Below are 27,919 nucleotides of genomic sequence, written 5' to 3' on the forward strand. Positions count from 1 at the left end.
TCGCGGACCCCTGGATCTCAGTGAGGGTTGGGGGTCACGGACCCCTGGATCTCAGCGGGGCTGGGGGGTCGCTGACCCCTGGATCTCAGACGGGCTGGGGGGCACAGGCCCCTGGATCCTGGTGGGGCATGCCCAGCCTCGGGGGTCTGCCGCGCTGGGTGGACCTCGGCCCTGGGACGGGCAGGAGCCGGAGTGGAGGCCGTGCAGGTCTAGGCCCAGGACAGTCCGGTGCTGGTGCCCCCGCGGACAGCAGAGGGCGCCCCGGCCCCAGACTCGTGTCCAGACAGAGACCGGAGGGCTGCGGGCGCAGAGGTGGGCGCTGGGTGGCGCCGGGCTGGCTGGACTGACCCACACCCGGCCTCCCATGCTGGCCTCCCCGCAGGAGCCCCCAGGCCGGCCGCCACAGCCAGTTCCCCATCTGGGCCTGGCGGGCTGCGGGTGTGGGGGACAGGGGCTGCGTCCCTAGGGCTGGGGTCCCAAAGCCGCTGCCCACCTCTGGCCTGACCACTGCAGGGCCAGCCTGCCCGCGCTCAGACCCTGGCTGGCAGGGGCTGCTGGCCCTGGGGAGAGGAGGGCTCCGGCTCCCCCGGCCAGATGCCCCCCTGGGCCCAAGCCCTCACCACGCACCAGCGCTCGGGCTGCCTGGCGAGGGACGGCGGCGAAGCAACCAGCAGGCCTTGGCGTTTCCATGCTGCGTGTGGGGAGGAAGCTGGCGACAGCCCGGGACCCGTGAGACCCCCGATCCTCCCTGAACCCCTGAGGGGCATCGGGGGGCACCGTGGGGGGCCTGGCTCTCGGCCCCCTGTCCTGTGGGGCCTGCACCCCTGGGCACAGCCCCGCTCAGAGCAGGGACCACGGCCTGTGCTCCCTGCCCCACAGCTGGTTCCCGGGGCAGCTCCGACGGTAACTCTGTGCCGCGGGTCCTGGAGGCCGTGACCTGGAACGAGCCCTTTTCCACAGAACAGCCGAGTTCTCGCCTCCCGCCCTCGCCCAGGCCCAGGGCGTGTTCCCGGGAACCCAGAGGTTTCCAGGGCTGGCGTCTCCCACGCGGGAAAATGGAAACCAGATGTTGGGAAGTGAGGCTCAGGTGGGCGGGTCCTCGGCGGCCGCCATGCTGTTGTCTGCGCCGTCTAAGGCCCCAGGGGCCCGAGGACTCGCCCCATGGGAGACCGGGCGGTTGCCTGCCCCGACACTGCCACAGCTCCCACCCAGACTGGGATTTCTCCAGATGATTTGGGAAAATGCAGCTTCCGGGGGCTGGGAAAGCAGGGCTGAGACCTGACCCAGCCTGGGGACACTAGGCAGGATGTTGGCAGCTTCTCCGAGCTGTGGTGTGGTCAGGCAGAGACAGAGGGTCTGAGTGGGCCCCTGCAGATGTTGCGATCCTGTGTGGAAACTCTCGGGGCGTAAGAGGGGATGGTCATAATGGCCTGCACTGAGGTCCCCTTGCTTAGCTCCCTGCAGAGGGGGAAGGACACCCCCTCTTCTCTCCAGGCCCGGCAGGGGGTGGGCTGCGGGTCTGTGAGGAGCCTCACCCGGAACCGCTGCGTGGCTGAGGGTGCGTGGGCCGTGGAGCCCCAGCCACGGCAGCCCTGCAGCCGCCAGTGCAGAGCCCCCCAGACCAGGCCCTGGCGGGGTGGGGGTGTGGAGAAGACCCCGTGCGGCCCCCGCCCGGTGCCCTGGCTGGGGGGGAAAGGGGGTGTCCAAACGTGGGGCTGAAGCTGGAAGCCCGGGGTGGTGGCTCCAGCCCCTGGGGCCACTTTTTAGGCCCAGGAGCCCCCGAGGCTGCAGAGGCAGGGAGGGGGGCCCAGTTCCGGGGGGCCAGCACGTGGGGGGGGCTCTGTCCCCTGCTGCACCCGCCGGCCACCCGCCACTCCCACACAGCCCCGGACCCGCGGGACCCCCGCCCCAGTCATCGAGCAGGAAGTGACTCCGCAGGCAGGAATGCTCCGCGGCCTGGGCCTCGGCACCCTGGGGGTGGGCTCTGGGAGCCAGATGGCGCAGCCCCCCGGTCGCACCAGGCCTGCTGCCGCCTCTCGGAGCCAACCCCTCCCACAGGCGCAGACGCTGTTAGAGGAATATTACTCCCAGATGTCTGGCTTTTTCCATGGAACGAGGGGCCGGGATGAGGTAACGGGGAAAGATTAACCCGTCCAGCCCCGCGGCCTGTGTCCGGGCCGGCTCCCCGGCCAGCCGGCGTGGTCTCGGGGGGCCCTGAGGAGAGGAGGGGCACCCACCCAGGCGTGTCCCTGCCGTGTCCCTCTGCGTGTTAGGGGTGGGGGGGGCTGCGCTCCCAGGACCGGCGCGGCTGGGGGGTCTGGGAGCCGGGCAGGCCTCGCCCAGAGCAGAAGGGTCCCCTCAGGGTCCTCCAGCCCGTGTGGCACCTTTCTGGCCCCCTAAGACTTGCGCTGTCAGGGAGAGGGACACACACAGATGTGCTCTCTTCCGGGCCGCAGGTGGCTCCGCCTCGCGCAGGCCCCGCGTCCCCCTGGGCCGGCCAGCCTGGGTGGGCGCAGCGGGGGCGGAACGTCCTCAGGGGCCGACGCCCTGCCCCGGCCCACTCCTTCCTGGGTCCTTGGCGTCTGGTCCCAGCGTCGTTTATTTAGCGTCTCTTTGAAACGACGGTGCTGGGACCAGGGCCTCCAAGCCCGATTCTCTCCGGAAAATTCTGTTCTCGGCCTACAGGCAGCAGCACAAGATGGGATTAAGCCGCTGCGCGTGGCCCCGACGCCCGCCAGACGGACTCGCGGAGCCTCTCCGGCCGCAGGCGGCTGAGCACGCGGCATCTGCGCTGAAGTGACACTCGCAGGGGGATCAGGAACAGCACGAGAGGGCCGGGGACACAACCCCGTGACGACACCGAGTCTCCCTCCCCGGCTAACCAGAGGCGGGTCCCCAGGGGTCCCCCAGAAGAAACTAGGACCTCTCCCGGCCTTGCTGTGCCAGGGGGACCCGAACACGACCTGGGGTGCGTGGCCGCCCCACTCTGGAGCCTTTGGTGGTTATCAGATTTGTCCCCGTCACCGACAACGCGGCAAAACACATATTTTGGTGGAATATTTGCAGATAAGCCTGTAGGAGACATTCCTGGTGGTGACTTCATTGTGAACTGGACAGATGTCACCAGACTCTGGCAGAAGCCGGCTCCCTGGACGGGCCCTGGGGCGCGAGGCCTGGTCCCCACGCCCGGGCGAAGGGCTGGCTTCACACCTGTCCTCCCTGCGTGTTGGCACGTGCTCTGCGAGAACCGCCCTGTCCCGGCACGGCCTCTGTTTCTTTGGTTTCCCGCCTTCTTGTCACCAACTGGCCGCCAGCAGGCGCGGCCTGGGCACGGGCTCCTTGGCCACGAGAGGGGAGGGCGGGTGGCATCCATGCCGAGGGGTGGGACAGGGTCCGGGTGCGTCCGCGGCTCGGGCCATGCCCTGTGAGGGCAGCCGCATCCCTGTCCGGCCTCCTGCCACTTCCGCCGTCCGCACCGCAGTGCTGCCCTGGAAACCACACGTGCCGCCCTGGAAAACATCGTCTTCCTCGATGAATCATGCTCTTGGTTGGCAGGAAAATTCACCCAATAGCTGAGCAGTGAAAACTGTCTTTGTGCAGCAGATGCCACAACAGTCTGGGTCTCCGGCGTTTCCCGAGGAGGCGGCTTCCCAATGCCCACACCCGGGAAGGAGCCTGGACGCCCAGAACCCCCGCAGTCCCTCGGGCGGTGGCTCCAGAGTCTGCGTCACCCGCCTCTGGGTGGGGACCTGTCCCTGCCACAGCTCAGCCTCCTCCCCCTCAGGGCTCGTGGGTTTTCATGGAAAGAGACGCTTCTGGGACGGAAAGTCCCGGCGACCTTCCCCCAGGCCTTCCCTGAGCCGCGGACGGGCTCCCTGTGCACAGCGCGTCCGGCCTGGCCCGCGGCGGGCGGGAAGAGCACCCCGAGGTGCCATGTGCGGGACTCAGCCTGTGGGTCCCGCGGGAGCCCCATCCTCCCTCTCCTGCCCATGGCCCCAGCGCATGCAGCCTCCACAGCCTCCTTATCTAGAAAGTTCCATCCGGCGGAGCCCAGGGAGGCTCATCTGCGTCCCGATGCTCTGGGGAGGGCGGGCAGGTGACTGGGGCGTCCGGCCCAGCCATGGGGGCGGCCTGGGTCTGTCTCCGAGAGTCACCCAGCAGCGGGCGACTTGGGGCAGGTTAACCTGCCTCAGTTTCCTCAGTGAGACAAACAGGGTGAGCTCTGCCCAGCTGCCCCCACGGCTGAGCGAGCTGCCCGGGGATGCGCAGGCGGAAGCCCTGTGCACACAGACAGGACTTTGCATCCGCGAACGTGCGTCAGCACCAGAAACCGGTTTCAGACCATGAGCCCACCGCCGTGCCCAGCAAAGCCCGACTTTGCCCCCGGGCCGTGCCCCCTGGTGGGGCCAAGGCCTCCCCGCCAGGCACCCGGGACCCGCCCAGCCAGGATGACCCCTCAGAGGACGCAGGTGGGGCCCCAGAGCCCCCCGGGGGTGGCCGAGGAGTTCGGCTCCCTCACAGCCCAGCGAGGCAGCAGGGCCAGCCCGGGTGCTGGGCCACACGCTCCGGCTGTGCACCACCGTGTCCTCTGGGTGCTGCTGCCTGGCTGGTGGCCTGGACGACGCCCCATACCCCCGAATGCTCAGCGCAGCGTAGGGTGCGGTGTGGGGTCCTCTGCCACCCACCTGCGTCCCTGTGGACAGGGGCACACGTTCCCGGGGGCTGGGCACTCGGAGAGGTGACAGGGGCCCCACCGGAGACAGGGGAGACCCCAGGAGTCTGTGCCCCTGCACACAGTGCCTGCTCTGGGCCGCGTGGCCGAGTCACTGAGGCCTGGTGTGTCCCCGCGCGAGTCACTGAGGCCTGGTGTGTCCCCGCGCCCGTGGGGCCCCGACCGGCCTGAGGGAGGCGCATTGGGCACCACGGAGCCTCCCCTGCCCTGGGCCCCCCCCGCCCGCTGACTCCTCCTAACGGCCTCCCTGGAGCGGCCCCCCCACACCAGACAGGAGGGCGACTGAGGCAGGGCCTGCCCACCCCAAGGGCCTCACTCGGAGCCACCAGGGGGAGGAGGAGGAGGAGGAAGGACCCGGCCCCAGGGAGGTCTGTGTGCCGGGAGGGACAGGGGCAGGGCCCATCCAGGCTGACCGTACCTGCGCCTCCGCTTTGGCCAGGACCAAAGTCCGCCTGTGCTGCTTTCAGTGGGGACAAAGGCAGTTTCCGCTGGGATATCTTTGCTTCCGAATTCCACCCACTCGAGCGCTTTTCTAAAACACTCCCACCGCGGTGGGCAATCTCCCCTTTCCAGCGAGTACTTTTCAAGGCACCAGAAGGGTCGGCAGGGGGCTGGGAAGAGGGGAGAGAAACAGGCGTCCCGGGGCTCCTCTCGGGGGGATCCCCAGGGTCGCAGCCCCCTCGGGCCTGGTGCAGGGGGGTCTGGCCTCCGGCCTCCAGGATGCAGATTCCCTGAAACAGCCCCACCCTCCCTCAGTTTGGGTGACGACACTGTCCCCCAGGACCCCTCCCAAGCCCACCTCCTTCTCCCTCCGGCACCCTGAGAGCTCCCAGCGGGGGACCCCACCTGCCAGGTCATCCCTGCAAACCTGCAGTGGCCCCGCTACTCCCCGCTGAAGACCCCTCTGCACCCGCAGACCCCACCCCAAGGGGTGAGTGTGGGGGTGGGGGGCAAGAGTCCAATCACGGACACGTTTGAGCTCAAGGTGCTGTGGAGTCGCTGCCACGCCGCCCTCACAGCCCACCGCAGCTGCCGTGGCCACACCACATCCGCCGGCTGGCCGAGTTGGTGCCGGCCTGCAACGTGATGCGTAAAAATGACCCCTGAACGGCAGGAAAAGCAATGAGGCCCCTGGAAATCTGTCCCTGTGTGACGGAGGCATCTGCGTTTCTTTCCGTTTGGTGGAAGGTGTGTCAGCTGCCGGCTGCTGTGTAACAAGGCACTCGGAACCCCTCAGCGCGGCAGCACACGCCTCGCGGGTCTCACTGCTGTCCCCAGACCTGCACGGACGCGAGAGGCACCAGCCTCTGCAGATAAACGGCCCCGACTTGGAGCCAGCTGGGCGGGTGACGAGGCCTTTCGTGGAGGGGCCGAAACCCTGTGGGGGGGCCACAGCACCACACAGGCAGCAACAAGCCCCGACCCCCAAAGCCACGGTTTGGATGAAATCGGTGGCAGGTGAAGTTACCCACACGATGAGTGCACAAGTTCTACAAAGTAGGTTTGGGGAAGATACTGGAAGAAATCCTAGAGCAATCATTGTGGAGTCCTGGAATTATGATTTTTCGAAGGTTTTCTCAAAAGTTTCCCTAATGTGGTTGTATATGTATGTACAATGTATGTTTTTAAATTATAAAACATTTAGGCTGATAATGGGCAGGTGTCAGAACGGGTCTGGCTACACCTGCAGCCGCCCAGGGGTGTTAGAGACCCATCCTCACCGCACAGCGTGTGTGACAGTGCACAGCATGTGTGACAGTGCATAGCCTGTGTGACAGTGCACAGCATGTGTGACAGTGCACAGCGTGTGTGACAGTGCACAGAGTAACAGTGCACAGTGTGTGTGACAGTGCACAGCCTGTGTGACAGTGCATAGCCTGTGTGACAGTGCACAGAGTAACAGTGCACAGCATGTGTGACAGTGCACAGCGTGTGTGGCAGTGCACAGAGTAACAGTGCACAGCCTGTGTGACAGTGCACAGCGTGTGTGACAGTGCACAGCCTGTGTGACAGTACACAGCGTGTGTGACAGTGCACAGAGTAACAATGCACAGTGTGTGTGACAGTGCACAGAGTAACAGTGCACAGCATGTGTGACAGTGCACAGCGTGTGTGACAGTGCACAGCCTGTGTGACAGTACACAGCGTGTGTGACAGTGCACAGAGTAACAATGCACAGTGTGTGTGACAGTGCACAGAGTAACAGTGCACAGCATGTGTGACAGTGCACAGCCTGTGTGACAGTACACAGCGTGTGTGACAGTGCACAGAGTAACAATGCACAGTGTGTGTGACAGTGCACAGCCTGTGTGACAGTGCATAGCCTGTGTGACAGTGCACAGCGTGTGTGACAGTGCACAGAGTAACAGTGCACAGCCTGTGTGACAGTGCACAGAGTAACAGTGCACAGCCTGTGTGACAGTGCACAGAGTAACAGTGCACAGCCTGTGTGACAGTGCACAGCGTGTGTGACAGTGCACAGAGTAACAGTGCACAGCGTGTGTGACAGTGCACAGAGTAACAGTGCACAGCGTGTGTGACAGTGCACAGAGTAACAGTGCACAGCGTGTGTGACAGTCCACAGCATGTGTGACAGTGCACAGAGTAACAGTGCACAGAGTAACAGTGCACAGCGTGTGTGACAGTGCACAGAGTAACAGTGCACAGCATGTGTGACAGTACACAGCGTGTGTGACAGTGCACAGTGTGTGTGACAGTGCACAGAGTAACAGTGCACAGCCTCTGTTACAGTGCACAGAGTAACAGTGCACAGCGTGTGTGACAGTGCACAGCCTGTGTGACAGTGCACACGGTTGTCGCTGGACACTTTGTTTTTCCGAGTGAGAGTCCGAACACCTTTTGCAAACATGTATTTGACAAAACTGTGAAGAAACTGTTACGTGAAAAGTAACCCAGAAATATGACAAAGCAACAAGTCTGAAACATTCAACGAGCTGGGTCCTCACTTGTAGAGAGCAGACAGCCGGGGACGGGCTGGTCCTCGCCGAGGCGTCTGGATTGGAAATAACCAAAAACGTTTCAAGGAAATTCGCTTTGGGTCACGCTTTCTTTTTCAGACATTTTATTTAAATTTGGCCGCAGTTTTCTCCTACTTAGCACAAGAACTGCAGTCCACTGTACGCAAATAGAAGTTTCCCCAAACTGGTGGAGAAACAGAATTCTTTAGCGGAACAGAGTCCTCAGCACCAAGCGGCTGTGGAGAAGTTACTTTTCCTTTCAGATGGTTCTGGAGGAAAAGACCCCAACGCGAGCATGACTCACCCGGCCAGCTCCTCCTCCTCCTCCCCACGGCCCGCCCTGCCTCGCCCGGCCGCAGCTCGGTAGGGAGCGGAGACGGCTCTCTCTGCGTCCTCGTCCTCGCAGGCAGCCCACCCTGACCCAGCCCTCGCTGGATGGTGACACGCAGGCCGGAGACATGAGGCTGGCCCGCACGCTGCTCCCCCTGCTGCTGCAGGCCTGCTGGGTGGCCTGGGTGGCCGCACAGGACGAGCCGGAGGCCACCAGGGCCATCGCCTTCCAGGGTGAGTGAACTCCCTGCTTTCTCTGCTGGGGACCCGGGACCAGATGTGTTTGGCTGTGATGCCCCCATGGGGGACCCTTCCCTGGGCCTGGCCGTGAGACTGTAGATCAGGGGTCTTTGGGGGCCCTTTCCTGGGCCTGGCTGTGACACTGCAGTGTGGGAGTTTTGGGGGGACTGTCCCTGGGCCTGGCTGTGACACTGCAGAGCAGGAGCCTTGGGGGAGACCCATCCCTGGGCCTGGCAGTGACACTGCAGCACAGGGACCTTGGGGGGACCGTCCCTGGGCCTGGCGGCGACACTGCAGAGCAGAGGCCTTGCCGGAGCGCCTGGAGCTCCTGGGCCCAGCTCCCCGCCCCAGGGTGGTGGCAGTATGCGGCTGTCCCCCAGCAGTGCCTCCGGGCTCATGTCCCCTCGAGTGTCCCCATCCTCCAGGGGACGTCAGGCTGGCAAGTTGGGAGGGGCCCCCAGGTGAGGTGGAGCTGTCAGGTCTGTCCCCAAACTCTGGGAACGGGGAACGCCTGCCCCGCGGCCAGAGCTGTTCTTCCCGCAGTTGACACGGAGAAACCCGGTTACTGCTCGCACTCTCCTTTCTGGGGGAGGCTGTGCCTGGCGTTTTCAGTCCAGCTGGAAAACTTAATGAGCGACTGCTCATTTGTGCACCCGTCGGGGCTGCCGTGGGGGCTGTTCTGCCTCCCCAGGCTGGGGTCTCACTCCCACCCGCCCACTGGGGGACGCCGGGCACCGCTATGGCTCACTGCCTCGCGGGAGGGCTGGGGGCCGGGGACAGGCCCGGTGGGACAGTCTCACGGGCGAGGCTGGCTCCGTGACCCGCGGGGCGCAGGGCCTGAGCTCAGAGGCCGCCCTCCCTTGGCCAGACTGCCCCGTGGACCTGTTCTTCGTGCTGGACACCTCCGAGAGCGTGGCCTTGAGGCTGAAGCCCTACGGGGCCCTGGTGGACAAGGTCAAGGCCTTCACCAAGCGCTTCATCGACAACCTGCAGGACAGGTAGGCTACACAGCCGTGACTTGCCCCTCCGCGCTCCTGTGAGCCTCTCCGAGGGAGGGGCGCTGCCCGGGGCCGGGGAGTCGGCCTCAACTTCCCCATCTGGGAAGGGCGAGTGGTGCTGGAAGTCCACAGTGGTCCAGGTCGGGGACACCTGTCAGCGGGAGGGCTGGGGTGGCATGGGGGAGGCGTGGGGGTCCCAGCAGGCAAAAGCAGGCGAGAAGTCACGGCTCCCCTGAGCAAACTGAGCTTGGGGAGTTGGCGGTGCCTGGGGGGCCCCTCACAGCCTCCCAGACCAGGGCCGGGAGGGCATCACCTCCGTAGCCTCAGGGACCACCAGCTTGGCTGTGGGTTTGGGACGTGGCAGGCGTCATTCATTCATTCACACACGCACTCATTCATTTCTCCATCCCTGGGAGCCGGGACAGTGGGTGTGGCCAAGGGCAGGATGTGGCCTGGGGGTGGGACTATGGGCGGGGCCTGGGGAGGCCACGCCCCACCTGCACCAGGGGCCCCGCCCTGCACCAAGACCGCGGTGACCGGCTGACCCGGACCCTGAGCCTCCTGCCACCAGAAGGGGCCACAGACAGGGCACCTGCGATGCCAGGGCAGACCCTCCCACCTGGGGGTGCCCAGGGCAGGAGTTTTTGGGACCAGAAACCTCAAACTTAGTGGAAATGCCCTGGCCCACCAGGGGGAGAAGGACAGGCACAGGTGTGTGCCCTGTACCTCAGTTTCCCAACCACTAAAATGGAGTGGGGTGGTCGTGATACTGCTGCTATTAGTGACACTGCAGGGGGCTCCACCACCATCTGCTGCATGGCCAGGCAGGGCCACCCAGCACCCCACAGGGCGGGGCCACCCAGGACCCCGCAGGGCAGGGTCACCCAGCACCCCCCAGGGCAGGGCCACCCAGGACCCTGTAGGGCAGGGCCACCCAGGACTCCTCAGGACAGGGCCACCCAGGACCCCCCAGGGTAGGGCCACCCAGCACCCCCCAGGGCGGGGCCACCCAGCACTCCGCAGGGCAGGGCCACCCAGGACCCCTCAGGACAGGGCCACCCAGCACCCCGCAGGGCAGGGATCACCCAGGACCCCCCAGGGCAGGGCCACCCAGCACCCCCCAGGGCGGGGCCACCCAGCACTCCACAGGGCAGGGTCACCCAGGACCCCGCAGGGTGGGGATCACCCAGGACCCCTCAGGACAGGGCCACCCAGCACCCCGCAGGGCAGGGATCACCCAGGACCCCTCAGGATGGGGCCACCCAGCATCCCCGCAGGGTGGGGATCACCCAGGACCCCTCAGGACGGGGCCACCCAGCAACCCCGCAGGGCAGGGCCACCCAGGACCCCTCAGGACGGGGCCACCCAGCACTCCGCAGGGCAGGGCCACCCAGGACCCCCCAGGGCAGGACCACCCAGCACCCCGCAGGGCAGGGCCACCCAGCACCCCTGAGGACAGGGCCACCCAGCACCCCGCAGGGCAGGGCCACCCTGGACCCCGCAGGGCAGGGCCACCCAGCACCGCGCAGGGCAGGGCCACCCAGGACCCCTCAGGACAGGGCCACCCAGCAACCCCCAGGGCAGGGCCACCCCAGGACCCCTCAGGACAGGGCCACCCAGCATCCCGCAGGGCAGGGTCACCCAGGACCCCTCAGGACAGGGCCACGCAGCAACCCCCAGGGCAGGGCCACCCCAGGACCCCTCAAGACAGGGCCACCCAGCACCCCGCAGGGCAGGGCCACCCCGGACCCCCCAGGGCAGGGCCACCCAGCACCCCCCAGGGCAGGGCCACCCAGCACCCCCCAGGGCAGGGCCACCCAGCACTCCGCAGGGCAGGGCCACCCAGGACCCCCCAGGTCAGGGCCACCCAGCACCCCCCAGGGCAGGGCCACCCAGCACTCCGCAGGGCAGGGCCACCCAGGACCCCACAGGGCAGGGCCACCCAGGACCCCGCAGGACAGGGCCACCCAGCACTCTGCAGGGCAAACCCTGAGGGCCCCGGTGCCCCAGGAGGCTGCTCAGACCCACCTGGGAGCCCCATCCCATCAGGGCTGACCCTCCTGTCCCCACAACCGCATGTCCCCCCGCTGTCCTCCAGGGCCCCTGCCCCACCCTCACACAGCTCCTCTAGGAGGGCCCGGGGCTGGGGGCGCCCAGGTCACGTTTGGGCTGGGCCCGGCCCTCCCAGGCAGGGACCACCTGTCTCAGGGCCGGAAGCCCAGCCAGGGCGGGGCAGTCTGTCTGTGACAGGTGACACTGTGTCCTCGGATGGCAGTGAGGAGGGCACCACGGGCCTCCTCGCCTCCGCCTCACCCCCGCCTGGCACGGCCCGCAGGTACTACCGCTGCGACCGCAGCCTGGTGTGGAACGCGGGCGCGCTGCACTACAGCGACGAGGTGGAGATCATCAGCGGGCTCACGCGCATGCCCGCGGGCCGCGACGCGCTCAAGGCCAGCGTGGACGCGGTCAAGTACTTCGGCAAGGGCACCTACACCGACTGCGCCATCAAGAAGGGGCTGGAGGAGCTGCTGGTGGGGTGAGTGGCCCTCGGTCTCCGCCACGCCGCTGTGACGTGGAGCAGCTGTGTCCCCGGGGCTGGGGGGCGTCGGGCCCACCACGCGGCTCCAGCCTCCCTGGCCCTCCGCGGCGGGGTGAACTCCGGCCAGGCCTGGGCTGCGCTTGGCGGATCAGACGCAGGTGCCTCAGGCCCCCGAGACCTGCCCTGGAGGGCGCCCGAGCCCCGGCCACTGCCCCCTTACCCCAGGCCCCCAGGGGTCCCCCCACCCCTGCACCCCGCACAGGCTAAGCCACCGTGTCCTCAGCAAATGACACCACGGGCCAGAGGACCTGAGATGCCCCAGTCACTGCCTCCACTGCGGCCAAACAGAGCTGCCTTCAGCCACCAGAGAGACAGAGAGGGACAGAGACAGAGAGGGACAGAGACAGAGGGAAAGACAGAGATGGAGACAGAGGGAGAGACACAGATGGAGAGAGATGGAGACGGAGGGAGAGACAGAGAGATGGAGACAGGCAGAGACAGACGGAGGGAGGCAGAGAGGACGGAGGGAGGGAGGCTGCTCTCCCACATGGGCACGGCAGGCACCAGGCCAGCTCTGGAGTCGCACACACAGTCCCGTCCAACCAGCCGGTGGTTCTCCCGTCTGCCTGGACCAGGGCTTCCTTCTCAGAGCGGCCGACCCTGCCCTCGGCAGCGGGGCTCGAGCTGTGCTGGGAATCCTAGGGATGTGTGGCCTCCCCACGTGGGCCCTCTCCCAAGTGGCCAGACTGGTGGGCACCACCCAGTGCCACCACCTTGAGGTGCCGGAGAGGCTGGCACTGGGCGAGGGGGGTGTCCCGTCTCCGGGACTGGCACCCCTCCCACTATTCGCACCCATCTGGGGCTCGCTGAGTCCATCTCACTTCAGAGGTGGCGCCGGGTGGGCCCGGGTGGGGGCTTGGCATTGCCGGGCCCCTCCTGCCCCAGGGGACGTGGGCTGCTGGTGTGAGCTTCTGGCCTGGGGAGCTCAGAGCCCGGCCGCCGTGCCGAGTCCGTGGACAGACAGCCCTAGCGTGCTCCTGGCGTGTTCCGTGAAACACATTAGAGCTCCGTGACGCCGGCCCCTTCCCTCTGCCCGACCCTCTCCCGAGCAGAGGCCTCACCTGGCATTCGAGGCATTGTGGGTCGTCCTGACTTTCTTATCGGGCTCTGCAGAGGCGGCAGTTCCTGGTTCGCCCGGGTCCGTGCGCTCTTGGGGCCCCCGGGCACGGCAGGAACAGCCATCTCGGGTCCTGTCTGTGCCGCCCCCGCAGTGAGCATCTTGGGAGCTAAGACCCCACCAGACTCGGTTCCATGCTATGACATTCTGTCCCCGGTGCAGCCGGGATCAACATGGAGAATCAGCTCCTGGCAGGGCGGCCGAGGAAGCCACTTTGCAGGGCTGGGCTGGGGCCTCCCTCGGGGGCTTCTAGCCCCTGCCCCGTCACCTCCAGTCTCGGGGGTCTCAGCTCTGCAGGTCCAAGGGGCCCGGGGTTGGGGCCCCTCCCGACGGCGGGTCTCACGCCGCCCTCTGTCCAGGGGCTCCCACCTGAAGGAGAACAAGTACCTGATCGTGGTGACCGATGGCCACCCCCTGGAGGGCTACAAGGAGCCGTGCGGGGGCCTGGAGGACGCGGTGAACGAGGCCAAGCACCTGGGCGTCAAAGTCTTCTCAGTGGCCATCACGCCAGACCACCTGGTGGGAGTCCCCCCCCCACAGAGGGGACAGGGCCCTGCCCGGCGCACATGGGCACACGGAGCGTCCGTTTCAGGGCCTCCAGCTCCCGAGACCCTCTTTCTGCCCTGGGGAGGGAACACCCCCAGCCGGGCCACGAGGCCGACCCCTTCCCGCGTAGGAGCCGGGGCGACCCCAGCCCGGCCTCGCCACTGGCCGGGGGGCTGTGTCCCGGGCGCGGCCCGGCCGGCTCACCCCTGGCTGCCCCCAGGAGCCACGTCTGAGCATCATCGCCACGGACCACTCGTACCGGCGCAACTTCACCGCGGCCGACTGGGGGCAGAGCCGCGACGCGGAGGAGGTCATTGCCCAAACCATCGAGACCATCACGGACATGATCGTGAGTGCCGCCCGCGGGCGGGGGCGGGGGCCGCACCCGGCTAGGAAGTGACCCACCTTCCGTCTCGCTTTTCAGAAAAATAACGTGGAGCAAGTGGTAAGAGCCCCTCCCCCGCCCGCCCTGCCCCCACCCGCGGGTCCACACGCAAGTCCGGGCGAGTCCGTGTCCCGGGCGTGTGTCCCTGTCTGGGTGCATGTCCAGGGCACGTGTCCGGGTATGTGTCCCGGATGCATGTCTGTGTCTGGGGCTCCTGTCCATGTTCGGGGCACTTGTCCGGGTCCATGTCCGTGTCCGGTTCTGGGGCACTTGTCCGTGTCCGTGTCCATGTCTGCGTCCGTGTCCGGGTCTGGGTCTGGGGCACGTGTCCGGGTCTGTGTCCGGGTCTGTGTCCATGTCCATGTCCGGTTCTGGGGTACTTGTCCGTGTCCATGTCCATGTCTGCATCCGTGTCCACGTCCGGTTCTGGAGCACTTGTCCATGTCCACGTCCGGTTCTGGGGCACTTGTCCGTGTCCATGTCTGTGTCCGTGTCCATGTCCGTGTCCGCGTCCGTGTCCGGGTCCGGGGCGCGTGTCCACGTCCAGGGCGCGTGTCCGGGTCCAGGCATATCTGGGACTCAGTGACTGACCCGTGTCCGGTGCCTCTTCCCCCAGTGCTGTTCCTACGAGTGCCAGGTGAGTGTGGCCCCCAACCCCCTGCATACCCCACGCCCTGCGGCCCCGCGGGGGTCCGGGGCTGACCCGCCCCCGTGTCTTGCAGCCCGCCAGAGGACCTCCAGGGCTCCGGGGCGACCCCGGGTACGAGGTGAGTGGCCGAGCCTGTGTGGTTCTTTCGGGGGGGGGGTGGGCCCTACAGCTTCTCCCCAGGGCTTGGGGGGCGTGAGCCGCAGCCTGCCTAGGTTTCCTGAACACCCCATGGCCCCACTGAGCAGGTGCCCGTCTGAGGGGAGAGTCTAGGCGGCGGGAGCCCCCAGTGAGGCTGCGGCGGGCTGGGGGCTCCCGCGTGGGGCTGCCTGGCCCCCTGCTTTGCTCCCCGGACTCTGGCAGGTGGGGGGGGCTGAAACTTGAGGTTCGGGCCAGCGTGGCTCACGCAGGGGGGTTGAAAATTCACATCAGTGGCCGACAGTGACAATGTGGGAGATGCCTCGTGAAAGCCAACTGTCTGGCTTCTCCTAAGACCCATTGGCCGGGGGCTGTGGGCGCAGCAGGGGCTTCTGTGCCAGCCCCTGTGCCCTGCGAAGCCCGGGCAGGAGCCGCGGGCAGAGCGGTGCCGGCACTGGGGACTGTGAGGACGCGCGGGGTGGGGCTCCCAGACCTCGGGACAGGCCCAGAGTGACAACAAGGCGCCTTAACAACCCGGAACTCTGAAGCCTGAATGAAGCACCTTCTGAAAACCCTTTTTTATGAGCAAGTAGTGATTCTCTGCACCTGCGATTTAGAATAGCCCGGAACGTCCCCCTCACCACGATGCGCTCTGTGTTGCAGGGAGAACGCGGCAAGCCCGGGCTCCCAGGGAGAGAAGGGAGAAGCTGGAGACCCCGTGAGTGTGGCGCCTGCCGGGGTGGGGCGCACCTGAGGGCTGGGGACCTGGGCTGCAGAAACTTCCAGAAGGATGGCTGGTTTCTGAGTGCCAAAAAGCCTCACCTGCCTGTGCCTTCGGGGTGGGAGAGGCTGCAGACAGCCGTTTCTCCAGCACGTGCCCCCGGGTGTGACCCCCCAAGCGGCCCCTGTACCCCTCCACGGACCCCCGTGCAGTGCTGCCTGCAGTGGGGGCGTGGCCGGCCCCGTGACAGTGGCCTCTGCCCCTGGCAGCTCGGTCACCTCCCCACAACCCAGCCCCTCCCCACCCCAGCTCCTGCCGGGAGCCCCAGGCTGGGGTGGGCCCACAGCAAGGGGCTCGCTCCTCCTGCGGCCTGCGCTGGGGGAGGGGGTGGTGGGGTGTCTAACCGTCCCCCTCCCTGTGTTGCAGGGAAGGCCCGGGGACCTCGGACAGTCGGGTACCAGGGCATGAAGGTGCGTGTCCCTCCTCCCCTGGGGCTGAGCCGTGTCTGTGACTTCTCCCGCCCACCCGTTAACCCGCCGCCCTCTTCCTCCTCCCTTTTGCTGTGCAGGGAGAGAAGGGGAACCCGCGGGGAGAAGGTGAGCACCGCGGCTGCAGGACGGCCCCCTCCGGCGTCGCTGGGGGGCCTCGCCAGGAGGGGACAGGCCGGGCGGAGCCCTCTTGCCGCCCTGCCATCCCCCTGTACGTCTGAGGACCAGGATGGTCCCGGGGGGCTGGTCCCTGAGCTCTGCTGCCAGCCGAGAAGGAGCCAGCCCCGGGGGCAGCGAGGGTGCCGTCACTATGGCCCGATGGCAGCAGGGCCACCGTGTTACCGAGCCCCCTGAGCACGGGCCCAGGCCCCACTGTCCCCCCCTCGAGTCTCTGGGCCCTCGGTGCCTGTGGTCACGGTGCTCCGGGTTCGGGGCTGCCCAGGTGAGGCGCTGCCCCTGGGGCCCAGGTGGGGACCCCCCCCTCACCCTTCCCTGTCTCCACAGGGCTCCAGGGGACCCAAGGGCTACAAGGTGAGTGGGCAGGACACACGTAAGGGTGAGGGGTCTGCCCGCCCCCGGCCCCAGGGCCGCCTGTCTGACCCGGGCCTGACCTGCCTTTGTGCCTCCCAGGGCGAGAAGGGCAAGCGCGGCATCGACGGGGTGGACGGCACGAAGGTAACCGGGGGCTGGGGGGCTGGGGCCTGGGCCCCGCAGCCGGGGCGGGATGGGGCAGGCGGGGGCTCGAGGGTGGGCCGTCCCGGGAGAGCAGCCGGGTGCCGTCAGGAGATGTTTCCTGTGGGCATCTCCTGCCAAGCCCAAGGCTCCCAGTGGACCCCAAGCCGCCCAGGTAAGTGCAGAGCGGCTGCCGGGTGGGGCTTCCTGGGGGAGGTTGGCTGAGCCAGAGCCTAAAGGCTGACGGCAGAGCCACCTGGCCTGCCCACGGGACAGATCGACATGCCACTTCTTTTTCTCTCCAGGGGGAGACGGGGTACCCAGGCCTGCCAGGCTGCAAGGGCCTCGGCCGGATTCGACGTGAGTCACGTTCTCTCCTGGGTATTTTAAGACCACAGGTTTTCAGAAGTGAACCTTCCCCTCACGCTCCAGAAGGCGCCCTGGGGCTGTGCCGTGCGGGTTCTGTCCCTGTGTGGACCGAGGCTGCCCGGCCAGGCCGGCGGGCCACTGCTGGGCGACCGCCGTCAGGTGCCGTCTTCCCGCAGGGCATTCAAGGACCCCCCCCGGCCCCCAAGGGCGACGCCGGCGCCTTTGGACTGAAAGGGGAGAAGGTTGGTGGCTCCTGGGTCCCGAGGGCGGGGGCTCGGTGGTCTCCCCCCAGGGGCGAGCGCCTGCGACCTCTGATCTCCGCAGGGCCAGCCCGGAGCCGACGGCGAGGGCCGGGAGACCTGGGAACTCGGGGCCGCCTGGAGACGAGGTGAGGAACGCGCACCGGCCCCCGGGCACGCGGGCCCCCGCAGGGGGTCAGACAGCTGGATGGACACGCCCACTCTGTGTCCCCCCAGGGCGAGCCGGGGAGAGCCGGGCCCCCCAGGAGAGAAAGGAGAAGCCGGCGATGAGGTGAGCTTGGCCCGTACCTGCGCCGGCCCGGGCCGAGGGCAAGGTCAGGATTTGAGCACAAACTGACACTTCTGTTCCTTCCACTTGATCCCAGGGGAACCCGGGACCTGACGGTGCCCCCGGAGAGAGGGTGAGTCTGCGGGTGCCTCTCTGCGCTCCCGTCCCCACGCGACGCAGCCGGCGCGGCCCAGTCTGGTCCTGGCGGCAGGGACAGGCCCTGGGTGTCCCCCGCACACAGTGCTCTGGAGTCTCTGGGGCAAGCGAGACCCGAGGAGCCAGGGGGCTCTGGCCAGGGGACTGCGCCAGAGGTGGGGACACGTGGCCGTGGCCGCGTGTCCTGCTGGGGCTCCAGTGCCGCAGCTGCAGCTCCCCCCCACTCTGTCCCCTCAGGGTGGCCCTGGAGAAAGAGGACCCCGGGGGACCCCAGGCACGCGGGGGGCCGCGAGGAGACCCGGTGAGTTCCCAGGGCCGTGACCCCATCCCCGGGGGAGGGTGGGAGACACTGAGGCCGGGGTCCGACCGTCAGAGTCCCGACATGCCGCGCAGACGCTTAGGCCGACCCCGTCCCTCACCTCCTGGTTTCCTGAATGAAGGCCGTTCCCCACGGAGCCGGGGTCAGTGGGTCAGCTCCAGGGGCCAGTCCTGGAGAGCAGGGGTCCACAGGGTCACAGGGACGGGACCCCCCGACCCGACGGCCAGCACCGCACTGGAGAAACACCCCCCAAAGCATCGCACCCACCACGACGGGTTGGTGCCTGGTGGCCCCTGTGTGAGTGAACCGTGCTCAGCACCGAGGTTGCAGGGGCCACAGCAGCCCTGACCCTGGCCACGACACGTCCAGGTCCCCGCCCTCCCAGCAGGACACTCAGCTGCAGGCGTCCACGTGTGACGCGATTCGCCAGCCGGGTTCTCTCGGTCGTCACGGCCGGGCTTTTCTAAACGCCGCGGTCCGTCCAACTCTGCACGTGTCTGCAGGCGAGCGGGGCTGTTCTCTGGAGCAGTTTTCCCTCGTTAAGATCTCGAGGGAGGGGATGTGGGACGACAGACCGCAGGGCGGTTTGGTTGGGAAGTCCTGGCCGCGGGGACAGATGTTGGCGGCACCAGGGCTGGCCTGTCGGTCTTGCCCACGGTGCAGAGGCGGAGCTGGGCTTCTCCAGCCATGTGACTCACTGGGAAAGTTTTACTGGATCGGAGGCGGCCGGCCGGCAAACTGTGTCTGCTCGGAGAGTGGAGGGCACGGGCCCCCGGCCGGGCTCGGGGAGCACCAGGCCCCGGCAGGCTGTGAGTTGTGGGAAGAAGGCCCCCAGGTGGTGCCCCCACCTTGTCCCCAAGAACGGGACTCCTAGCAGCCTCTCACTGTGACGCTCCAGGGGCAGAAGCTCTGGACACGTGGCCGAGTCAGCAGCAGTCCCAGCGGGGAGGGCGAGCTGAGCCATGACCGTGTCACAAGAGGATGTGGCTCCCCAGAACCCCCGGTCCCCAAGCAGGGGCAGGGAGGGACATCGAGGCAGAGATGATGTGACTCTGACCCCCCTTCCGTGCCCTGCCGTGGGTCAGGAAATGGGACCGAGAGCCACAGAGCCGGGGTGACGCCTTGGGCACAGGAGCCCACAGGAAGGTCAGCAGCCCAGGGCCCCGTGGGCACGTCCCAGGGCTCCTGCGTGTGCCCGCCAGTGACCCGCTGGAGAAGGGAGTCAGAGCAGGGCGCAGCCTTGGCCTCCTCCCCGGGGCCTCCTGAGAACACAGCCAGCCACTGCGGTGCACGTGCGCGTGGGCTGCTGTCCTGGGAAAGCCGTGGCACGGCCAGGAGAGGGACAGTGTGGAGACGGGGTGGCCAGGAGCGGCCCAGCCCCATGGCAGACAGCGGCTCTTCCCGCTGAGTCCTCCCGCTGGCCCAGGTGCTGTCCTCCCCCAGGGAGCGCAGAGCCTGCTGGCCGCACCCAACCCCCACGCTCACAGGCCCATCTCTCCCCAGGGTGAAGCTGGACCCCAAGGCGACCAGGGAAGAGAAGGCCCGGCTGGCGTCCCCCGGAGACCCGGTAGGAGGCCCACCGTCCCATGCAGGGGCAGGGGCTGCGTCCCCAGCTGAGCCGAGCTGGCCGGTTTCAGTCTTGGAGGCAGGAAGGTTCCCAGCAGCTCCCCTGTGGGAGGGGGTCTCTCCATTTCCGACTGAGGGGACCCCCGGGGCGTGTCGTGGGTCAGAGCCAGCTGCAGGAGGCAGCTGGGCCGGGCTGGGTAAACACTGCGGGGCCCAGCTCTGTGGACCCCGACACTCAGCCACTGTGATGTGGAGACCGCAGAGGCCCAGCCAGGGGCCTGGACGGACCCCATGCTCCAACACTGGTGCCCCCAGCCGCACCCACACAGACGGCCCCCAGGGTTCAGGCCAGGGCCCAGTGACGTCACCTGGGACAGGTCTCCACATCTGTGCCAGGCGCTGGGGGAGACCTGAGGGTGGACCTGGTCATCCCCGATGCTGGTGGGACCCTCCGCTCACGTGGGGAGGGCAGCGCTGTGGCCAGGCAGGGCTCGAGCCTGAGGGACAGGCGAGAGCTGGTGCCCACTGGGTGTGTCCCCCCGGCAGGGCGAGGCTGGCCCCGTTGGAGCTAAAGGTTACCGCGGCGACGAGGGTCCCCCCGGGCCTGAGGTGAGCACCCCAACCCACCTCCTGCCCATGGGGGGCGGCCCTGAGGTCCCCCAGGCCCATCCCTCACCCCGTGCTGGCCCCTCACCCCCGGACTCCCTGCCCCCCACTCCCGCCGCCCTCCTGCCCTGGGGGCCCCGCACGGGCCTGCACGTTCATGGTCGTGTCGCCTCTCCCTCCGCAGGGCCCCCAAGGAGCCCCAGGACCCGCCGGGCCCCCCGGAGACCCCGGGCTGATGGGCGAAAGGGTGAGTGTCCGAGAGCACAGCCCGGTGACACGGCCGTTGGGGGAGGACCTGGCCGGGTGTTTCCCCCGCGCGTCGCCAAGTCCTGGTCACACTCGTTGGCACGTGGGCACGGGGCGCCTCGGCAGAGACCCCTCCCGCTCCGGGCCGGCCAGGGGCACTGGCAGGCGGGGCCCCGCGGGCACAGTGCTCCTGGGCGCCGCTCACCAGGGGCGTCCCAGGCGCTTCACGCAGTGACGGTGGCTCTGCTCTGCTCCCAGGGTGAAGACGGCCCCCCCGGAAACGGCACCGAGGGCTTCCCCGGCTTCCCCGTAAGCACCCCAGGGCCACCCTCCCCGGGGACCCCCAGGCTGCCGGCAGCACCCTCTTGGGCCAGCCGGGCTTTCTTGGGGGACGGGGTGCGAGTCCCCAACCGCCCGCCATGTCAGAGCCCCGAGTAACTGCCTGCCTCCCGCCCACAGGGCTACCCGGGCAGCAGGGGCCCTCCTGGGATAAACGTGAGTACACCCCCCATGCAGTTGCGTGTGCACATGCACGCACACGCATGCACACACACACACACACACACACGTGCAGGAACAAGCACGGGCACGGGCTCACCACGCACATGTTCCCTCCGCGGTGGGGTCGGCGGGTGCCGCACGGCCCAGGCCGCACCTAGTGACGGTGCTCCCTGCTGGGCACACAGGGCTGGGCCGGTCCCCGAGTGGCCCACACCGAGTGTCCCCCAAACCTCAGAGGGCCATGGCCAGCTCCGGCCACCGCTTCTCCCAGGGCGCGTGTGCCGAGGGCGGGATGGGGCGCGGGCGGGACGGGGCGCAGGGCAGGACGGGCACCGCCTCCCGTTTGTTTCTTCCTTTCGAACCTCCTGCTTCCTAAAGAGAAAGTGAAGCCACCATGAGCTCGCTAGCCAAGGCAATCTGTCCTCGCAGGGCACCAAGGGCTACCCAGGCCTCAAGGGGGACGAGGGTGAAGCCGGGGACCCTGGAGATGACGTGAGTGCGGAGGGCGGGGGGACCAGGCATGGGGGGACCAGGCATGTGGGGCCAGGTGTGGGGGGACCAGGCATGGGGGTCCAGGCATGGGGGTCCAGGCATGGGGGGACCAGGCATGGGGAGCCAGGCATGGGGGGCCAGGTGAGGGGGGCCAGGCGTGGGGGGACCAGGCATGGGGGGCCAGGTGTGGGGGGCCAGGCATGGGAGGACCAGGAGTGGGGGGCCAGGCATGGGGGGACCAGGCATGGGGGGACCAGGTGAGGGGGGGCCAGGCATGGGGGGACCAGGTGAGGGGGCCAGGCGTGGGGGGGACCAGGCATGGGGGGCCAGGTGTGGGGGGCCAGGCATGGGAGGACCAGGAGTGGGGGGCCAGGCGTGGGGGGACCAGGCATGGGGGGACCAGGTGAGGGGGGCCAGGCATGGGGGACCAGGCATGGGGACCAGGCGTGGGGGGAGCAGGCATGGGGGACCAGGCATGGGGAGCAGGCATGGGGGGCCAGGCATGGGGGGCCAGGCATGGGGACCAGGCGTGGGGACCAGGCGTGGGGGGCCAGGCATAGAGACCAGGCATGGGGACCAGGTGTGGGGGGCCAGGCGTGGGGGGCCAGGTGTGGGGTCCAGGCAGGGAGGCCCAGCTGCTGGGCCCCTGTGGGGACGCCCGAGCCCCCAGGGCTGACCGCAGTGGATAGGCCACGCCTGCCTGCTGACCCAGGGCCATCTCCTTCCAGAACAATGACGTTTCGCCCCGAGGTGCCAAAGGAGCGAAGGGGTACCGGGGCCCCGAAGGCCCCCAGGTGGGTGGACGAGGCCCAGGCCCCCTGGGCCGGGGAAGAGTCTGGTGAGCTGGGGACAGTTTGGGAGGCTGGGCCATCGACAGTGGCCTCGAGGGTTGAAGCCGGTCCCCAGAGTGAGGACGGGCAGACCGCCATCCTCGGGGCACCACCTGCCGCCCCTGAGCGGGGCAGCCGCAGGGTCTCCACCACCCGAGTGCGCAGCCTCCGCCGCCCTCATGGGACCCTCAGGCGGGGGAGGTGTCGGCTGGGGGTCTGGGCCGGGGGCTTCCACAGATTCCGTTCAGGAAGCGCAGTGGGCACCTCAGCCTAGACCCTCACCGTGGTTTCTTGGACAGGGGCCCCCAGGACACGTGGGACCGCCCGGGCCGGACGTAAGTGGCGTCTACAAACATCCTCGGGGCGGGTGCGGAGCCCGGGAGCCGGGGCGGGGGTCCCGTCCCTGAGAGGTCCCGTAGACGCTGTTTGCAGATGGGGGTGTTTGTGGAAGGAGGCCACGGGGCCTCGTGACAGCCACGTCTGTGGCCATGTTGGGCGCCCGCCCCCTGGCAGGGTCTGACGGGCAGGCCGGGCACACCCTGGAAGTGGGAGTCCCCGGATGGTGGCCTTGCGGTGGGGGAGACTTGGGCCAGCCTGGCTGGGAGGGCGTCCGTGTGTCAGCGCCCTGTCCCTCCGTCCACAGGAGTGCGAGATTCTGGACATCATCATGAAAATGTGCTGTGAGTGTCGGTGCTGTCGGGGAGACCGAGGCCCCGCAGCCGCTCTGCTCCGGGGGTCCCCCAGCTGGGGGCACGGCCAGGGCCCCGGCTCAGCCTCCCCGAGGAAAGGCTCTGGCGGGTGGGGACAGCTGCGGGGCAGCGGCGGGTCGGCACCGCCAGGTCCTGACCACCCTTTCGTTTTCTTTCTGTTTCCCCAGCTTGCTGCGGTGAGTGCCGCTGTTGGCCTCAGAGAACGTCTGCTTTAAATTTTTAGGCAGAATAACTCCTGTGTGTGTGTCCCTCCCAACCACCACCCCGCCCGCCCCTGGGCCGGCACTCTGCCCGGGGTCCCAGGGTGCTGGGCTGAGCTGGGGTCCTCGGAGGGCCCTGCGGCTCCTTCTGCCCCAGGGGCCCTGGGTCCCGCAGCCCAGTGAGGCGGGGAGCAGCCGCGGGGGGCGGGGGGGGGGCGGGGCAGGAGGGGGCCGGGGAGGGTGGTGGGGGGCAGGGCAGGAGGGGGCCGGGGAGGGCGGTGGGGGGTCACGCCCCGCTCTGAGCGCCCCGCCCCGCAGAGTGCAAGTGCGGCCCCATCGACATCCTGTTCGTGCTGGACAGCTCCGAGAGCATCGGCCTGCAGAACTTCGAGATCGCCAAGGACTTCATCACCAGGGTCATCGACCGGCTGAGCAGGGACGAGCTGGTCAAGGTGAGGTGGCCCCCAAGCCCCTCCCGCTCAGTCGCCCGCGTGCACCCCGGACGGCAGCGTGGCGGGCCCTGCGAGCTCACGGGAGACCCAGGGTCGTCGGGGACGCCCCTGGGGAGCGGTGCGGGCCCGACGCCGTGTCCCTCCGCAGTTTGAGCCGGGGCAGTCGCACGCGGGCGTGGTGCAGTACAGCCACAACCAGATGCAGGAGCACGTGGACCTGCGGAGCCCCAACATCAGGAACGCGCAGGAGCTCAAGGAGTGAGTGCGCGCGGCTGGCGGGGCACAGGCCTCTGCACGAGCCTGCCCGACCCCTGACCCCCAGCCCCGCCGTGGGCCAGGCCCTGACCTCTGACCGCCCGGCACAGAGCCATCAAGAAGCTGCAGTGGATGGCGGGCGGCACGTTCACGGGCGAGGCCCTGCAGTACACCCGGGACCGGCTGCTGCCGCCCACCCAGAACACACGCGTCGCGCTGGTGATCACGGACGGGCGCTCGGACACGCAGCGGGACACCACGCCCCTCAACGTGCTCTGCGGCCCCGACATCCAGGTGGGCGGCCTGGCTGCTCGCACACCGGCACTCCGGGCACCTGGGCCCCCAGAGCCGCCGACACCGCCCCTGTCCTCCGCAGGTGGTCTCCGTGGGCATCATGGACGTGTTCGACTTCGTCCCCAGCCCCGACCAGCTCAACGTCATCTCCTGCCAAGGCCTGGCGTCGACGCAGGGCCGGCCCGGCCTGTCGCTGGTCAAGGAGAACTACGCGGAGCTGCTGGAGGACGCCTTCCTCAAGAACATCACGGCCCAGATCTGCATAGGTGGGCGCGGCGGGAGGGGCAGGCCACGTGCGGGCACACGCGCCGGGGCCGAGAGATGCCGTGGCCCCGCCTGCGGGTCCTCCGCGTCCCTGCCCTGCCAGCGCAGTGGGGACACACCCGCTCACAGGGTCAGAGCTGGCCGGAGCCCCAGAGGTCGCCGCAGCCAGGCGGGCAGAGCCGGCTCCTGGCGCAGGTGGCCGGGCAGCGGCCGGAGAGACCTGCGGGCGCGCGGGGCGTGTGGTCGGCAGCGGTGGCGTCGACGTCTGACCTGCAGACCATCCTTCGCTCCTCGGAGCCTCAGTTTCCCCATTCCCAGAAGGGGTCAAGGCTGGGTTGGCGTGAGGACCAGGGCAGTGCTGGGACCGACTGTCGCCCCGAAAGGTCCCTCTGGTGTTGGTGGAGGCAGGACGGGCCGACTAGGGGTCGGGGCCTGGGCGGGGCCGGTACAGCTCCCCGCGGGGGTCAGGCGGCCGTTGGGGCGTGGCCGCACCTGCGCCTGCCAGGTGTTCCGCGACCCCTCCGGGCGGGGCCACGTGGCGTGGCCGGGCTCACCGTGGCTTCCTCTGTTGCAGATAAGAAGTGCCCGGACTACACCTGCCCGAGTGAGTGCGGGGCGGGGCGCGCGGGGCTCGGGCGGGCGCGCGCGATGGTGACGGGGCCCGGGCGCTGGGCCTGCGTGGGGGCCGCGCGCTGACGGGCCCCTGCCCGACAGTCACGTTCTCCGCCCCGGCTGACATCACCATCCTCCTGGACGGCTCGGCCAGCGTGGGCAGCCACAACTTCGACATCACCAAGCGCTTCGCCAAGCGGCTGGCCGAGCGCTTCCTGAGCGCGGGCAGGACGGACCCCGCCGCGGACGTGCGCGTCGCCGTGGTGCAGTACAGCGGCACGGGCCAGCAGAGGCCGGAGCGCGCGGCGCTGCAGTTCCTGCAGAACTACACGGTGCTGGCCGGCGTCGTGGACGGCATGGCCTTCCTCAACGACGCCACCGACGTCACCGACGCCCTGAGCTACGTGACCCGCTTCTACCGCGAGGCCTCGCCCGGCCCAGCCAAGAAGCGGCTGCTGCTCTTCTCGGACGGCAACTCGCAGGGCGCCACGCCGGCAGCCATCGAGAAGGCCGTGCAGGAGGCCCAGCGGGCGGGCATCGAGGTCTTCGTGGTGGTGGTGGGCCGCCAGGTGAACGAGCCGCACATCCGCGTCCTGGTCACCGGCAAGACGGCCGAGTACGACGTGGCGTTCGGCGAGCGCCACCTGTTCCGTGTGCCCAGCTACCAGGCCCTGCTGCGGGGCGTCTTCCACCAGACGGTCTCCAGGAAGGTGGCGCTGGGCTAGCCGGGCGCGACCCCGCCGCCAGCCCCTCCCGCCCCGCCCCTAAAGCAGGAAGTGAAATGTGAGGCGAGTTTCCCCGACCAGCCTGATTAGCTAGATTGGGTTTCAAAGGAAGAGCCTGAAAAGTCACCACGCGCACCGGGCGCAGCTGCCGCCTTGCGCGTGCCCGAGCGGGGCGCCGCGTCCGGGCTGTGCTGGGCTCCGCGCCTCCCCGCGGCGGAACGTCCCATCCCGCGGCGGAACGTCCCATCCCGCGGAGGAACGTCCCTTCCCGCGGAGGAACGTCCCATCCCGCGGCGGAACGTCCCTTCCCGCGGAGGAACGTCCCATCCCGCGGCGGAACGTCCCATCCCGCGGAGGAACGTCCCATCCCGCGGCGGAACGTCCCTTCCCGCGGAGGAACGTCCCATCCCGCGGAGGAACGTCCCATCCCGCGGCGGAACGTCCCTTCCCGCGGCGGAACGTCCCTTCCCGCGGCGGAACGTCCCATCCACGGCGGCCCCCGCACCCCTAAGCTCCTCCGCGCTGCCCGGCGGCGCCCGCACATCAGCGGCTCCCGGGCGACGTCGTCCTCAAACTCAGAGCCAAAGCAAATTCTGCTGGTTAGTGCGCGTGAGGCCGTGGACTCTGTCTCGTTTTTGGAAGGCCAAGGTCAGGAGGACTTTTAAACATAAATCTTAGTGCGTCGACCGCTCCCTGCGAGGTGCGAGGTTCGTGCCGGGGCGGCGGTCTGGACCCTGCCGCGCCGGTGGCCCGACCAGCATCTTCGAGAACGGTGGCGACGGTGGCTGCGCTCAAACTCCAGTAACGGTGCTTCTCCCTGACAAGGGGACACAGAGCCGTTTGGTGGCACAAAACGATGTATTTTATTAAAAACGATCCAAAGCTCTTTTCCCTCAAAATTGTGGTCTGTTCTACATCTTATGGAAGATCCTCTATGTGTTAGTTTTATTTTTACTCCTTCCTGTGTTTTTTCTCGACCATGTCCCTGTCAACAATTCTTCCTAATAAAAGTTTTTACTCTTCTCTGGGGTCGTCTTGCCGACCAGTTGAGGCTGCGAGTGCTCCGCGCCGGCGGGAGGGGGTCAGAGGGAGGGGCCTGGCCTGTGCCCCCCCACCCCGCCGGGGGCAGGAGCGGTGCTGCCCAGGGGGTGGGGGGGCCGCCGCCCTCAGCCCCGCAGCGGGGAGCAAACCGGGTCTCGGGCCTGGGCTGACGCTGGGCTGGGGCACAGGGCGGCCTCACCCGCGGGTCCTGAGGGCGGGGGTGGGGGGCAGGGACAGCCCCACCTCTCCGGTGGCCACAGGGAAGTGCCAGGGACACTTCGTTTTGGGTGGAGAATGAGTGCCCCACACAGAACCTGCTGCCCAGAGACCCGCTGAACCGGGCAAGAACCGGGCAGCCGCTGGCAGGAAGCGACCCTGGCCGGCACCACCAGGGTCCCCGCCCTGTGCACATTCCTCTCTGCGAGCCCCCAGGGCCCACCCCCTGGCCCCCGGCACCTGCAGAGCCCCCCAGCCTGTTCTCCCGGATCCCAGCCCCCTCCCTACCGTGGGAACAGTACTCCTAGCCCCTCACTGCGGTGCCCCAGAGGGGATCGTGGTGAGACCCCTCACTGGGGCCTGCGGCCCTGCCCTGGGCCAAGGCGGCTGGGCCTGGACGTGGCCAGCAGTCCCCAGCGTGGCAGGAGCTGAGTGCGGGGGCTGAGGCTGGCGGGGAAGGGGCAGTTAGTTGCCGGGGAGTGAGTCCAGGGCTGGAGGGCTGCGGGGGTCCCGGGGAGGGGGTGCTGGCTCTGTCCTACCTGCTCTCCGCGGGACCCCCTTCCCCACCACCCACCCAGCACGGGTCCCTCCTGTTCACCCCAGGCCTGCAGACGGGTCCAGGGAGCCGTGAGGCCTGGGCCCTGCCCCCGGACCCTGGCCAGGGTTTCTCCTCAACCTCACCTTGCCCACCCCCCAAACACCCTCCGGGGGTCTCCAGGGACTCCAGGTAGCAGGGAGCCAGGGGCCACCACGGCCCTGGCTCTCACACTGACACAGACCCTTTGGCAGCCCAGGAAGCAGCCGGGCTCCAGTTCAGCGTCTCTCACCTTGTAGAAACTGAGGCACAACGAGGGACTTCCGCAAAGCCAAAGTCCAGGGTGCCCGCCACAACTGTCCACGCCAGGCCCCTCAGCCACTGCTGCCAAGCCTCCGCCCCACCAGGGCCC

The 27,919-nt window shown here is 68.3% G+C and overlaps 1 protein-coding gene across 1 annotated transcript; it reads left to right on the forward strand.

Annotated features, from left to right (window-relative positions):
• Positions 1 to 7,820: 7,820 nt before the first annotated feature.
• Positions 7,821 to 26,738, forward strand: COL6A1 (collagen type VI alpha 1 chain). The gene is given in 41 exon segments (XM_045540857.1): positions 7,821 to 8,274; positions 9,149 to 9,278; positions 11,614 to 11,814; positions 13,354 to 13,513; positions 13,761 to 13,889; positions 13,965 to 13,985; positions 14,542 to 14,562; positions 14,648 to 14,692; positions 15,373 to 15,399; positions 15,401 to 15,427; positions 15,857 to 15,900; positions 15,999 to 16,026; positions 16,423 to 16,449; positions 16,549 to 16,593; positions 16,896 to 16,934; positions 16,936 to 16,950; positions 17,136 to 17,201; positions 17,284 to 17,307; positions 17,309 to 17,347; positions 17,436 to 17,444; positions 17,446 to 17,490; positions 17,585 to 17,620; positions 17,881 to 17,925; positions 17,927 to 17,944; positions 19,466 to 19,516; positions 19,518 to 19,529; positions 20,075 to 20,137; positions 20,319 to 20,381; positions 20,639 to 20,689; positions 20,840 to 20,875; positions 21,311 to 21,373; positions 22,102 to 22,167; positions 22,503 to 22,538; positions 22,847 to 22,883; positions 23,081 to 23,089; positions 23,432 to 23,565; positions 23,714 to 23,823; positions 23,931 to 24,114; positions 24,197 to 24,380; positions 24,953 to 24,982; positions 25,093 to 26,738. Coding segments are annotated over 41 exon segments (3,099 nt in total). The 5' UTR covers positions 7,821 to 8,168; the 3' UTR covers positions 25,716 to 26,738.
• Positions 26,739 to 27,919: the final 1,181 nt, after the last annotated feature.

The sequence above is a fragment of the Lemur catta genome, chromosome 1 (genome assembly GCF_020740605.2).
Source record: "Lemur catta isolate mLemCat1 chromosome 1, mLemCat1.pri, whole genome shotgun sequence".
NCBI classification, from domain to species: domain Eukaryota; kingdom Metazoa; phylum Chordata; class Mammalia; order Primates; family Lemuridae; genus Lemur; species Lemur catta.